Source organism: Cryptotermes secundus, unplaced genomic scaffold (genome assembly GCF_002891405.2).
Source record: "Cryptotermes secundus unplaced genomic scaffold, Csec_1.0 scaffold967, whole genome shotgun sequence".
Taxonomy (NCBI): Eukaryota; Metazoa; Arthropoda; class Insecta; order Blattodea; family Kalotermitidae; genus Cryptotermes; species Cryptotermes secundus.
The window spans coordinates 468,765-481,622 of record NW_019731236.1 but is presented as its reverse complement, the minus strand read 5'-3'; the positions used below and the strand labels follow the sequence as shown (position 1 = coordinate 481,622).

Here is a 12,858-nt window from a genome sequence, read left to right as displayed (position 1 = left end):
CATATGTCTCTGGATATTGTCCGGTATCGGTGGCTTCTTAAGCTGATGCTAAACGTACTGATTCTGTAAAAGGCATGGAATTCCTTAAATACTGAGCATCTACCAGCTGCTTAAGAAGGACCCTGCTTCCTGAAGTCCTTGAGGACGAATAATTTAGAGGCAAAACGAAAGAAATGCAGAGGATTCCTCTTAATAATATAAAATTAAGATCAGCTATCATGAATTTCGGTTTGCGATTTTAATATCAAGATCCACTGAAGTGTCCATCCTATTACTCCTTATCTTACACGTACATAAAATTATTACGCGGTGACGTCACACAGGATGTCCGAATAACCGGCCGGGCATGAGGAAAGAAACCTCGTATTGTTAGTGTAAATATAGATATTGCCCATTGCGTTAACTCGTGCCATATAGACTCTGGATATGTAGTAGAAGAGTACAAAGTTGAATTCTGAAGAAAGCAGTTGTCTGGGATGTAGCGCCGTGTAAATTGTGTTAACCGACGTTTCGGAGGAACGTATCACCTCGAGCTTCAGGATTTAAAGAAGAAAAAAAGACAGCACCTTCTCACGCTGGTTCGCTAGCGGATTTCTCCTTTTTCTTTTTCTTCTACCCTGAAGATGGAGGCGATACGTTCCTCCGAAACGTCGGTTAACACAATATCTACACGGCACCGCATCCCACAAGACTGCTTCCTTCATAGTCACCGCCGTGAAAACCTCAAATCTTACAATGTTGCAGTCTGTTTTGGATTACACGCACATTACAAAATCGACTTTTGCGATTTTGAGCCTCTCATTGGCCTTCATGTTTATTTCAGATGCAAATGTAGAATTCCGACATACATTTAGTGTTACATACCCAGCAACGTTACAGCTACCGCACTGCACAGACGGAAATCATACTGCTTAAGTATTCCTAGGTATTTCAGTCATTCAAGACATCGCAGTATGTTTCAAATAAAATTGTAATTCTTGATTGAATCTGTTCTTCATATCAGACACCAATATTATGTATGATGGACCGTTTTTCAGATAACTAATACAATTCAATTTGAGGTTCAACTACTGGGCATATTCGAGCTCCACATATCAAATTAAGACTTATAGAATGCAGGTATAATGCAGTTAATTTATAAACTTTAGAATAATTACTTAACTTGTACGTTTCTCCAAGTCTAATTAGAATGATCAAGTCAAGGTGGATGAGATAAACAGGGCATATAGCACGAATGGAGGAGAGGAGAAATGCATGTAGGATACTTGTGGTAAAGCCAGAAGGAAGGGACCACTGGGAAGACCAAGGCGTAGGTGGGTGGACTATATTTAAATTGATCTCAGAGACATAGAATGGAATGGTATGGATCTGATTGATCTGGTTCAGGATAGGGGCCGCTGGTAGGCTCTTGTGAACACGGTAATGAACTTTGGGTTCCATAAAATCCTGGGAAGTTCTTGAGTAGCTGCAGAATTTGCAGCTTCTCAAGAAGGGCTCAGCTCCATGAGCGAGTGAGAACAATTAGTAATATTTGTGTACTTACCAGTACTTATGTTTTTGCTTCCGCAAAACAACTGTGAATCCGTAGTAACTCCCAGTCTGATTTTCTGGGTCAGAAAATACTAGAGCATGTCGCAGATTTAAATTGAATCCATTAGTAGTAATAAACGTGAGGAATACAAAGTATGACGCACATATACACACCGACCTTGCATTCATTGTCTGTCTTGGCAAGACACGCCACGATATCACCAGCACTGCTCTATTGAGGAAGTGAAAACCTCTTCTATGGAACGTTACTAGAATAACGCCACATCCGGAACCAGTATCCTGCGATAAACGGCAGAAGCAGTCCTCTTTGTGGTACAGGGTTTTCCTTGAAAATTTGTAGTACCTCAGTCGATAAAGACATGACCTGCTTTTGCGGAACACAAAACTCCGCTATCTGAAATTATTTGGGGGGGGGGGAATTCATCAAGTCCACTCCATCACACTCGTTTCCCTAAGGTCCACTTCAATATTATCCCGCATCCAAGCCCTTTCAAGGGATATCTTCCCTTTAGGAGTTCCACTTACTATTGTAACGTGTATAGCTAGGCAACGATGCGACAAACACCTCGCGTAAGCGCACTCTGAAATAGGACGAATGTTTATAGTTTGTTGCTAGGCAACACTCAGGGCGCCAATTGACTGGAAAGATAGCTATAACGTGACTGTTTTCTATGTGGTCCTCGCCGCGACCATTACTATACAGTGGTTCGGTAAACACGTTTCAACAATAGAGGCTGTTTTCTGCGTGGTCGGTGCGGAGGCTATATAACGACAGTTACAGACAAAACAGGTTTCAGTTTTTTAAGTGACAGTGATAAAGTTCTGAGTTTTAAGCGCAGATCCCTTCAAGTAAGTTCTCGGTAGGAGACAGCCACGGGAAATTCAGTTTTGAGTGCAGCAGAGTGCAGTTGATTTCCAGAGTGGTTCAACAAGATATGGCAAGAGGACTTTTTAGTGTTTTGAAGTGCTAGTTTCAGTGCTGAGATCCGTTGCCAGGACGGCAACGACGGAGAATCCTAGTGCGTGCGTATAACAGTGAATTATAAATTGTGGAAACAGTGATAGCGCTGTATTAAATGTGATTAAGAGAGGTTGTAGCCAGAGTGCAAACAAATCCAAACCCGTCATTTTTGTCACGCATACCACCCTACACGTGATATTATAGATGCATTTCTTTTTTCTTCCATCCATAATACCCATTTCTCCACTTAGTTACCAAGTCATCAGGTCTACGCCCACGAAGGCTACAAATGATAAAGCTACTCAGTATGAGTCTCTTTTCCTCCCTCACAATGAGAGACCGAGTCTCATACACGAATCAAGGAAAATAATGAATCACAGTTTTGCATATTTCATTCTTTACATGTTCAGTTAGGACACGATAGACAGACGAAACCCTGAAGGACTGAGAACCGACTGGTAAGAAGCATTAGATACCATATTCAAGCACCACATTAGGGATGAAGGGTCACTGAACATATAGAGTAATAACAAATTTCCTATTTTCATAATATTACTGAAAGCTATAACAATAAATATAATAAGATATTCTTTATTTGGTTCCAATATTGGAAAAATAATTCTCAAATCAATGTAGTAAAATCATTATCATCATTACAATCATCTTCACGTCGAGACAAAAAAAAACACTTTCTGTTCTGTCTTCCGCTATCCGCCTCTTTTTTGGGGCGACCATTTTGTCTTCGTTTTCGTGTATAATTGAAGGCTTGTTTCGATATTTTTGTTTCGTTCATCCGTTGCAGATGTTTCAACCACGGAGTTCTAATCCGTTCTTGTTTCCTGCTCCTCTTAGGATATAACCATTTATAATCTTGTTCATTATTGTGCATCTCTCATCTGAGCTTAACACTTTTATTTCTGAGGACTGTGTGTTTGCTCCGGCGTTCTCTCTGCTTTCCTGGCGGTAATGTGGCTACTGACAGCGCTTCGCCAGAGAGATCAGGGTGTAGTTACTGAAGCCCGGGCGCATTCTGTAGGTTACTCACGCAGCGAGACGGCCGTTCTACTGTTAGCCTTGCCTGGTGACATGCCCGTAGCATTTCTCAGGGAAATCATTCGCTATGATAAACGTCAGCATCAAAATAATTATATGGTACAAAAATATGACTAGATGAAACTCAAGTACAAGTTTATAAATATCTGGGCACAGCACACACAGATGTATTTGATACGTTAATCACAGGTTAGATTAATGGATATATGAAAATGTATGGATGGATTAAATGGAAGAATTGATGAATAAATATGAGATTATCAGCGTTAATTCAAATGAATGAATAAATGGGTGAAAATTTACATTACATTTTCAAATGCGCGCATGAATTCTAATACAAATAAATTATACGATATAGCAGAACACTGAAGTAGCAGTTGAGAATTATATTGTTCACAATTTTAAGTTCCATTTTGATTTAGTTTGCAAGCAGCAAAGATAAAAGATAGACTGAGAGGCTGAAAATCTCATAATTGGAGGAAAATTCTGTGCTTGGGTAACACTGTCATTACGTGGGCTTATTCGAAACGTCTGTAGTTAAAGCTGCATGTCATGAAAATGACAACATTCGGGGAAAAGTTCTATGATTCTGAGATAACTTAACGGCGCTTTTTGAGCTGTACAGGTCAAATGGTGCCGAAAATTAGGATCAAGATGAATGATAAATTGTGTGAAATGAAGTAATCGTGGCTTATTTTAGGACAGTACTTCAAAAGAAGCGCGAGTTAATGCCATGTGATTAATAGAAATATAGCAAGGTCTTCATTCCGTTGCGTTTATAAGAACCAGCCAACAAGGGCTAGAGCCTCCATCTTGTGGAACTGAACATAATGCTCACAAGAAGACATGACGAAGCTGCTGTGGAACTTCAGTCGCCCCCGTCTTCAACTCCTACTTCTTCTTCACCCTGAAAATAAAATTGCACCATGCATGTAAGTTCAGATGCAGGACTAAGCTTAGGGTAGAGGCCTATAGCTGATTTAATGAGATGCTTATCATAACACTTGAAACTTTGACGCCATCTGCATGCCGTGAAGATTCCTGGGTAATTATACGTGTCACGTTCCGGACCTTTACCCTACTTCATCAGCGAATTATACTAACAAGGCCGATCACCTGATAATAATTCATTGCACAAAGTTATTGAGTTTAATTGATTAAAAACAATATCATTAATAGAACCTGGGTATTCAGACAAAAATCTCTTTTTTTCCTCCAGATATATATCAAATATTTAATTATAAATGAAAGCGGCCTCCGTAGTCTAGGGGTAACGTCGGAGGTCGTGGAATTTTTAAGGGCGGAAAAAATTCAGGGAACAAGTCCTCCGGGAGGGACTTTAAGCCGTGGGTCCCGTGTCGTAGATTTACGGCACGTAAAAGAACCTCATGTCTCTAGGGACCTCTGAGCTAAATTAGGCAAATTTTCCCGCCCAAGTAGTTTCCAATGCCTCCGGTAGATGGGGAAAGTATTAGGTACCACTGCCAGATGAGGACCGACCTCGCTGACAGAAAGGGACTAATTATCAAATACCACTGTCAGTAGAGGGCCGACCTCGCTGGCAGAAAGGGGCTGATAACGGACACCAGTAGACGGTAGAAATTAAAGGGGGATGCACAATGGACCAATAACTGGTCTAAGTGCTTGGGGAAACCCACCTCCTCCAACAATAAATGAATGAATGAATTATAAATGAACATCCTACTCAAGCACGTCTAAGCTGCTATTACATTTAAACATCGTTCTATACTGATTAATTACAAGATATATATTTTCTGTCTTACTGACTAAACTATCTTAACCGACGCAGCCACTAGAATATTTACCATAGTTTCATTAACAAGATCGAAAACAAAGAGCTAAGTGATGAAGCTGATGTAATGTAGTGCCTGTAGATGCCCATTTGTGGCTTACTGTCCGTATAAATTATTGACATTTTCAAAGTAATTGTATTCTGTTAAGGAAGTCGTACCAACCAGTTACCCAACAGTTAATCAGATTCTAAAACGTAATTACATATCAAAATGCGCACATATTCTCATTCTTATGCTTGTCACAGCATCAGTCTTGTAGTTGTCGGAAAGTGAGTTTATTGCACGATGAATTCAATTTTGTCAAAATTAAAATATCGGAAAATATGTTCGACAATGACTTACACAAGACGCATACTGTAAACTGTGTACTTCTTTAACACTCATGCCTTTATTTTGCTGTATTTATTTTGTGGTTTGCTTCAGAAGCTCTCGGTACATAGACTGTACAGCATCCGATGGTAAAGTGAGTGATGAAAAATTAATAAGAAAGAATTTGGAACGAAGCGGGAATGACTTATTCAAGGTAATATTTCGGCATTTATCTGGAGGGACTCAGAAAAATTACAAAATTTGAATCAGAACAGCTGGGGTCCCGACAGAAATTATAAACTAACACCTCCTGAATACAAGTCTAAAGCGTTATCACTACATAAAACTGATCGGTGTTTCACTATAACAGAATTCACGTTATAATTCTATTTGTAACAAATATGTAAACGAAATAAAAGGTTTAATGTTACTTATTTATTCTTGCAAACCGCCTCTGTGGTCTAGTGGTTAGAGTTCCTGGCTACAATTCCAGACGTCCGGGTTCGATTCCCGGCGCTATCAGATTTTCTGAGAAGTAGTGGGTCTGGAACGGGGTCCACTCAGCCTCGTGATTATAATTGAGGAGCTATTTCAAGGAAATAGCGGCTCCGGTCTATAAAACCGAAATTAACGGCCGTGGGGATTCGCTGCCCTGACCACTGGTCCAGTGATTGAGGCTAGCTCTTTCTAAGGGAACGAACAGAATAGGTGTTTTACCTCACCTGAGGACGGAAACAGATCCAGTTTCCGAAACGACGTGTTTTTCTGTTATCTTAAAACCAGGACGATGGATAAAGTCCAAAAACCCAATATATCAGTGTGTTATACACCATCGTCAGAATCCTATAGTAACTACAACTTATCTTCCTTCCGACGCCTGATACAAACCTCTTTCAATGCCTGTAACTCTTCTTTCTTCTCCCTCTTGAAGAATCCAATCTGAAAAACAACAGTATTGTACTTAATATTCGACCCCTTCGAATCCCCTGTCCACTTAGAACAACACGGGAATGTGGCAGATCTGAGTTTCTCACAGACATGGCTATGAACAACATGATATTCTGAGTTGTAGCGCCATGTTTCTCGGTGGAAGTGCGCCGACATTTGAAAGGAACGTCGGTGAACTTCAACATGGCGTTACAGAGCAGAATATCTCACTCTGCAGGAATATCATGTTTATGAATATTTGGTTATTATTATTATTATTATTATTATTATTATTATTATTATTATTATTCGGAGTCAGTAATGTTCTACCCCAACAAATTTTAAATTTTAAATATAGTATAACTGTTAGTATTTTTATTATTTGCATGTCCAATAAAACAAAATGAATTATCATTAACATCCTCTGAAAATCTATACCATTCATTTCTTAATTAAATATTTATGTTTCATTGCTCAATTCTTAATAACACTTAGTTTAATGATAATGAAATTATTACTACTGTTATAATTATCATTTATTTGTTTGTTTGTTTACTTTCCTTCAATATTGTTTCTTCCAAGTACTTATCTGTAATTTGTATTTGACTTTAATAAGTTTGTCTATAATGTAATTACTTTCATCTGCACTGTGCTGTGTCTGTAATTGGCCTTGCGGCTGTTGACTCGGCACATAAATAATAAAGAACTGAATTGAATTGAATTATTATTGTCATTATTATTATTATTTAACTGCAAATGGGATTCACCCGGTGGCAGTGGTACTACAATAAGACAACAGGCAAATAGCACACATAAACACTTTCAAACAAAACATAGCACACAAACATTAGTGGAAAAACACACAAACATTAGTAGAAAAACACACAAATATTAGCAGAAAATTAACATAATATGTAATAAACTAAAAGCAATGAGTGCGTACTGTCATGTTACATGGTTAACCTGTCATATACAGCGGTAATTTTCTATCACCTCGGTTTTGGTTGAAGAAACAACGTTCCAGAAGCTTACATTGTTTCCTTCATTAGAGAGAGGCATTAGCTCCATACATTGAATTCAATGGAACAGGTGTTACAACATTTACCTGACGATAGAAATAGCGCCATTTTTCGAAATATTATGATTCTTGATCCAAAGTTGAGAGGAATAAAGATGTCCACCACATGTCACTTTAGTAATATACCTTTGTCACAAACATTTTGATTCGGGTTATATTTAAACTACGTTAACACTAGAAGTGATTTAGTAGTATCCTTCTCCAAGGCCGCGCCGTAGCTCAAGCGGTTAGTCGCTGGCTTCCAACAGCGACGGCCTGGGTTCGATCCTGGGTCTGGTCAAGTGGGATTTGTGGTGCACAAAGTGGCGCTATGGCAGGTTTTCTCCGAGTACTTCGGTTCCCCTGCCAATCTTCATTCCACCAATTGCTCCACAATCACTCTCACCTATCATCTGGGGCTGGTACAATAGGCCAGAAGTGACCGCAGTACAAGGGACTTAGTCCCACCCCACTAGCAATAAAAATCCTTCTCCAAAATTAAATTGCGGTGAAACTGCATGACATTTACACATGAACCGTAACTTGCATTTGAAAACTGAAATAAGGAAATAAATGTTGATGTTAATTTTCTATGAAAATCCGATAGCAGTGTTTTAAGCCAGTGGTATGCGTACCCTTCGGGGTAAGCGAAAAAAAGCGAAATAAATCTTTAGAGGTGGGGGGGGGGAGTACGTGAATAGACATGAGATATCTGAATTTCTGCATTACGTTTATCTAATAAATATATTTGTGCAATTAGAAGTTTATTAACTGCAAATAATATCTTCCTATCAACCAGTTATGATTAAATTATTTAAACAGATATGTTGCAGCGGTAGAAAAAAAATTATGTCTGAGAATTTTAGGTACATGGGGTACTTGAAAACATTTTAAAATGGCGTGCTTTGTAGACAAAGGCTGAGAAACAATGTTCTGTACCATGAAGACGAGGTGCGAAGTCTTACCTTATGGAGAGCCGTAGCAATGAGGAGCAATACCAGAAACCCACAGATGACGGCCAGCACTATGATCCACGTAGCTACACTGCCTTCCGGGATTTTTCCGTGAAACACTGTGTTCACAGATACACCATCCGGCCTGCCAGGACAAGGACTCAGTTATTAGTTTGCGCCTACCAAACAACTCACTGTTAGTATTACACAGACAGGTTTCTTCTTAAGATCTCCGAAAATCTGTTCACCCTCACATTTCATGTATCCTCTATGGATCCAATTTCCTACAATGCTGACGGCTGTGAAGGCAGGTGTCTGTGTATTAGTTGCTTTAAAACATATTTTGAAGTAAGCAATCCATTTTTAATATAGAAACAGGCCCTTCATGTTGGGCATTCTCCATTTTCTGAGGCACGTACATTTAACATACAAGAAGTTTAAAAACCTGACTCTTGTATGGTACTCAGGAGATAGCACAGAACTGTATTTATACAAACACAAAGTTGTCCAAAAGTCAGTTAACATAAAACATTCTTTCGTATTAGCGGTAATGTTCCGATTTAAACCTGTCAGTCAGTTTGTATCACAGCATTGTGAGTTGGGCACTGAACATGGAGGACCTCATTTAGAAATATTCTTTATTAAATTCAGTTAAGTATTGATGAAACTCGTAACGTATATCATTGTACAATTTACTAAATAGTTAACTGAGTTTTGGGTCACACTGTATTATGCAAGAATACTTAGCCAGAAAGTTCAGTGAACATCCACCTGCTCCATATTGACTACGGACAGGAGACCGGGATTTGATTCAGATCAGAGGCATGAATCTTTCTCTTCGCCATTATGTTAGGCCAGATCTGGGGGCATCCAGCCTCCTAACAGGTACTGACAATAAAGTGGTGATATCATGAAACTGGCCATTCACTTTCGTCTAATGCCAAGGTTAAAAATGTGAGGGGCTTCGCTTCAGTCCGCCATATATCTTCATGGCGTCGTCCTTTTTGACAAAAACAGCTTTGACTTTGATCTTTTATTATCATAATTCAGAGCCTTCCTTAAAAATTGATAGTTAATTTATGGTTAAGACATTTTTTCCTTCCCTGAAAATCCGAAAGTAATTATCATTATTCACAAATCACATCGTTCTTTATTTAATTATCCTATGTTGCTTCCTCTTTCCTAGGTTCTTATTTTCTCCTCATCACTTCATTCTTACATACCATCCATCTGTATTCTTTGTTTGAAACTAGTTATCACAGTCGTGTAAGGTATTACATTCCTTACATGATTAATTATAGTGTAAATTTTCAAAATACAGTGATTGAATTTTTTAATAGTGTCCATCTTCATATTTTTCTTTAAAAAGTTTCCGGGACTGGAGACAGGGACTAGCTTTATCGTTTGGCGCTAACTGAGCAGGCTATTTGCGTGAGGATGGCGACAGACTCCGATCACAGGAACGTTATTTTAATAAAACGGGACGATGGAAAACTTCCAAAATGTCAATCATTGAATTAATATCTCACTGTCATAAATTTTATACATAAATTTTCCAAATATTTTTCATTTAAGACCATAATTATTCTTATTCCAGTCCATTTCCAAACATGTACAATCGTATTTTAGAATAGTTATTCCAGGATAAGTAAACCATTCTTCACAGAAATTGTAACTCACTCGTGTTCCTCAGGTTGTACAGGACCTGACGGATTTACGATGCTTACTTTCCCGCGGGATGTAAACAGAATTATATCTCTCTTCTCGAGGGAGGGTTCTGGAAAAACAACACAGCTATCACTATAACATATATGTATTTAAATAAATCATAAATATTTAGCTGAGATATTTGACCACTTTACACGTCCTACGTTGGAATTCTGAATTTAAAATTTTCCATTTCATATACATTTAAAATATCGTGAATTTCTCATGTCTCCCATTCTCCAACACATTACGCCCACTTCATTCTCCTCGGTTTATTCCTGCTATTACTACTACCACTACTATTATACTCCACCGTACTCCACCTGCTATGGGAACAAGAGTTTGAGACGCAACCGTGACGTCACCATTAGAAAGTTACAAGATTCTATTTCCAGCATACTTCCAGTAGTCACATGTTGATGTGGAAATTCAAACATACATACACAGGTCTCTACTACTACTACTACTACTGCTACTACTACTACTACTACTACTACTACTACTACTACTACTACTACTACTACTACTACTACTACTACAGTAATACCGCTGTTACAACTATCGCCGCCTACTACTACTACTACTACTACTACTACTACTACTACTACTACTACTAGTAGAATTACTGCTGCTACTACTACTACACTTTCTCATCGCCAATTTTAATTAACTGAGAATAATTCAATTGTTATTTGTGTTTTCATTATAAATATTACATAGTTACTCATTATATTATTATGGGTTAATCATCTGGACAGAATGGCGTGAGAAAGTTTTTGGAAGCCATTTTAAACTATCAGACTAGGGGAAGAGCATCAAGAGGCCGTTCGAGGAAATGCGCCGAGAAACTAAGTCCATGGCAGGACTCCAGATCCATCACTTGACGAGAAGAAGAAGATTATTACCGGCATAATATTATTGTTGCTCTTGTCAACAGCAGCAGCAGCAGCAGCAGCAACAGCAGTAGTAGTAGTAGTAGTAGTAGTAGTATGTAAGTTGCCTAATTTTATCTTTTGTTTGTGTACAATTTTTTCTTCCTTTGCTCCTGCTTACTTTATAATTGGCCTTTGAGCTGTTAAGTAAGCATGAAAATAAATAAATAACTGAATTTAATTGTTGGCAGTAAATAAGCACACACTTACATTAACAAATTTAGATGCATATTCAAATCTGAATTCGAAGAGTTCTCTCAATATGTCAGCATATCTGACTGATCTGATACAACTTAGAGCTGTCAGAGGCTTATCACCTACCATGAATTCCGTCTTAACATACTCGTATTTCCAAATTATATAAATACTTGTTAATATAATATACGGTTTTGTGTATTAATTCTACGTACGAAATATTCTAAATAGTCTGCTTTTTTTACTTCGCTTGNGTGTGGGGGGTGGGGGGGAGTCCAACTGGGTCCATTCGGCACGGCGGCCACTGATTGACCTATTGTTGCCTACCCAAGGTGATTATGATGATGGAGAATTTGGTGGAATGAAGATTGGCAGTGGAAACCGAATTACTCGGAGAAAACCCGCCCTACGGCCACTTTGTCCACCACAAGTCCCACTTGACCATACCCGGAATCGAACCCCGGCCGCCGCGGTGGGAAGCCAGCGGCTAACCGCTTGAGCTATGGCGCGGCCCAAATAGTCCGTTTCCACGAACCTCCATATTAAGAATTCTGAATTCGTTTTTCATATCCCTCGTCACTCCGCACGCACGCGCGCGCGCACACACACAAACACATAGACACATCCCATTATAATCCAACGTTGTTCCGCCACTAATAGTTTGTATAGTTTCACTATTCGTCAGATATTAACTACTACATGTTTCTGCCCTCTTTTAGTCATCATCAGATATATACAACTTTCCTTGTATTCACATTTTTCTCTGTTCTGCTCGTCCCCTTACACTCGCCAATATTTAGAGGACGGGAGTTTATTTTCAGTTTTTCTGGTTTATGTAATACCTCTTTTGTATACTAATTAAGATTTATACTAATATAATTAAGGTTAAAATATTAATGTAATAAATATTAAAATTATAAAACAGCTAAGCTTTCAGTCATCATTTAATTACACTTACCCAAAGTCTCAAGAGTAGGCTTCAGTTTAAAATTAATTAGGGCCCGAGATTTCACGGGTGTAAATGGACCAGCAAAACATCTCACTTTGAAGCAGTCCACTTTTTCACTGGAACAATTGAGAAATAACGTCCTGTTCGATGGCGGTGGCATGAAATTTGGAGATGAAGGCGGATACTCTGATTGCTCTTGAAGGAGTTCAGTGCTGGAGACGGAACGTTTAGCCACGATGGTGTACTTTACAACTTCCGACTCTATAGCATGGCCTTCTACAATTGCCGTTGGGTCGACTTCAACAGCAACATCTCCTTTGGAAGACTCTTCAGGTTTGTAATAGAAGAATGGTTCCTCGGGCTCGCAGCTCACAGTACCGGAGGACGACTGCATTAACAGATAAAATCAAAATAGGGATATAAACCTATGCCTCTTTTTTATCTATTTAA

General features: G+C 38.7%; 1 protein-coding gene across 1 annotated transcript; it reads right to left on the bottom strand.

Annotated features, from left to right (window-relative positions):
- Positions 1-3,087: 3,087 nt before the first annotated feature.
- LOC111866630 (integrin alpha-5-like) lies at positions 3,088-12,802 on the bottom strand. The gene is made up of 5 exons (XM_023855763.1): positions 12,418-12,802; positions 10,306-10,402; positions 8,638-8,770; positions 6,577-6,627; positions 3,088-4,472 (listed from the first exon to the last, which is right to left on the bottom strand). The coding sequence occupies exons 1-5, from the start codon at positions 12,800-12,802 to the stop codon at positions 4,434-4,436; spliced, it is 705 nt and encodes a 234-aa protein (XP_023711531.1). The 3' UTR covers positions 3,088-4,433.
- Positions 12,803-12,858: the final 56 nt, after the last annotated feature.

What these genes read in the sequence shown, in the direction of transcription:
- LOC111866630 (XM_023855763.1), bottom strand. Translation starts at nt 12,802, where the DNA reads ATGCAGTCGTCCTCCGGTACTGTGAGCTGCGAGCCCGAGGAACCATTC. An exon ending in GCCTACTCTTGAGACTTTGG is followed by an intron (nt 10,403 to 12,417) that starts GTAAGTGTAATT and finishes TTGTTTTTCCAG; the next exon opens with AACCCTCCCTCGAGAAGAGA. An exon ending in TTGCTACGGCTCTCCATAAG is followed by an intron (nt 6,628 to 8,637) that starts GTAAGACTTCGC and finishes GTTGTTTTTCAG; the next exon opens with ATTGGATTCTTCAAGAGGGA.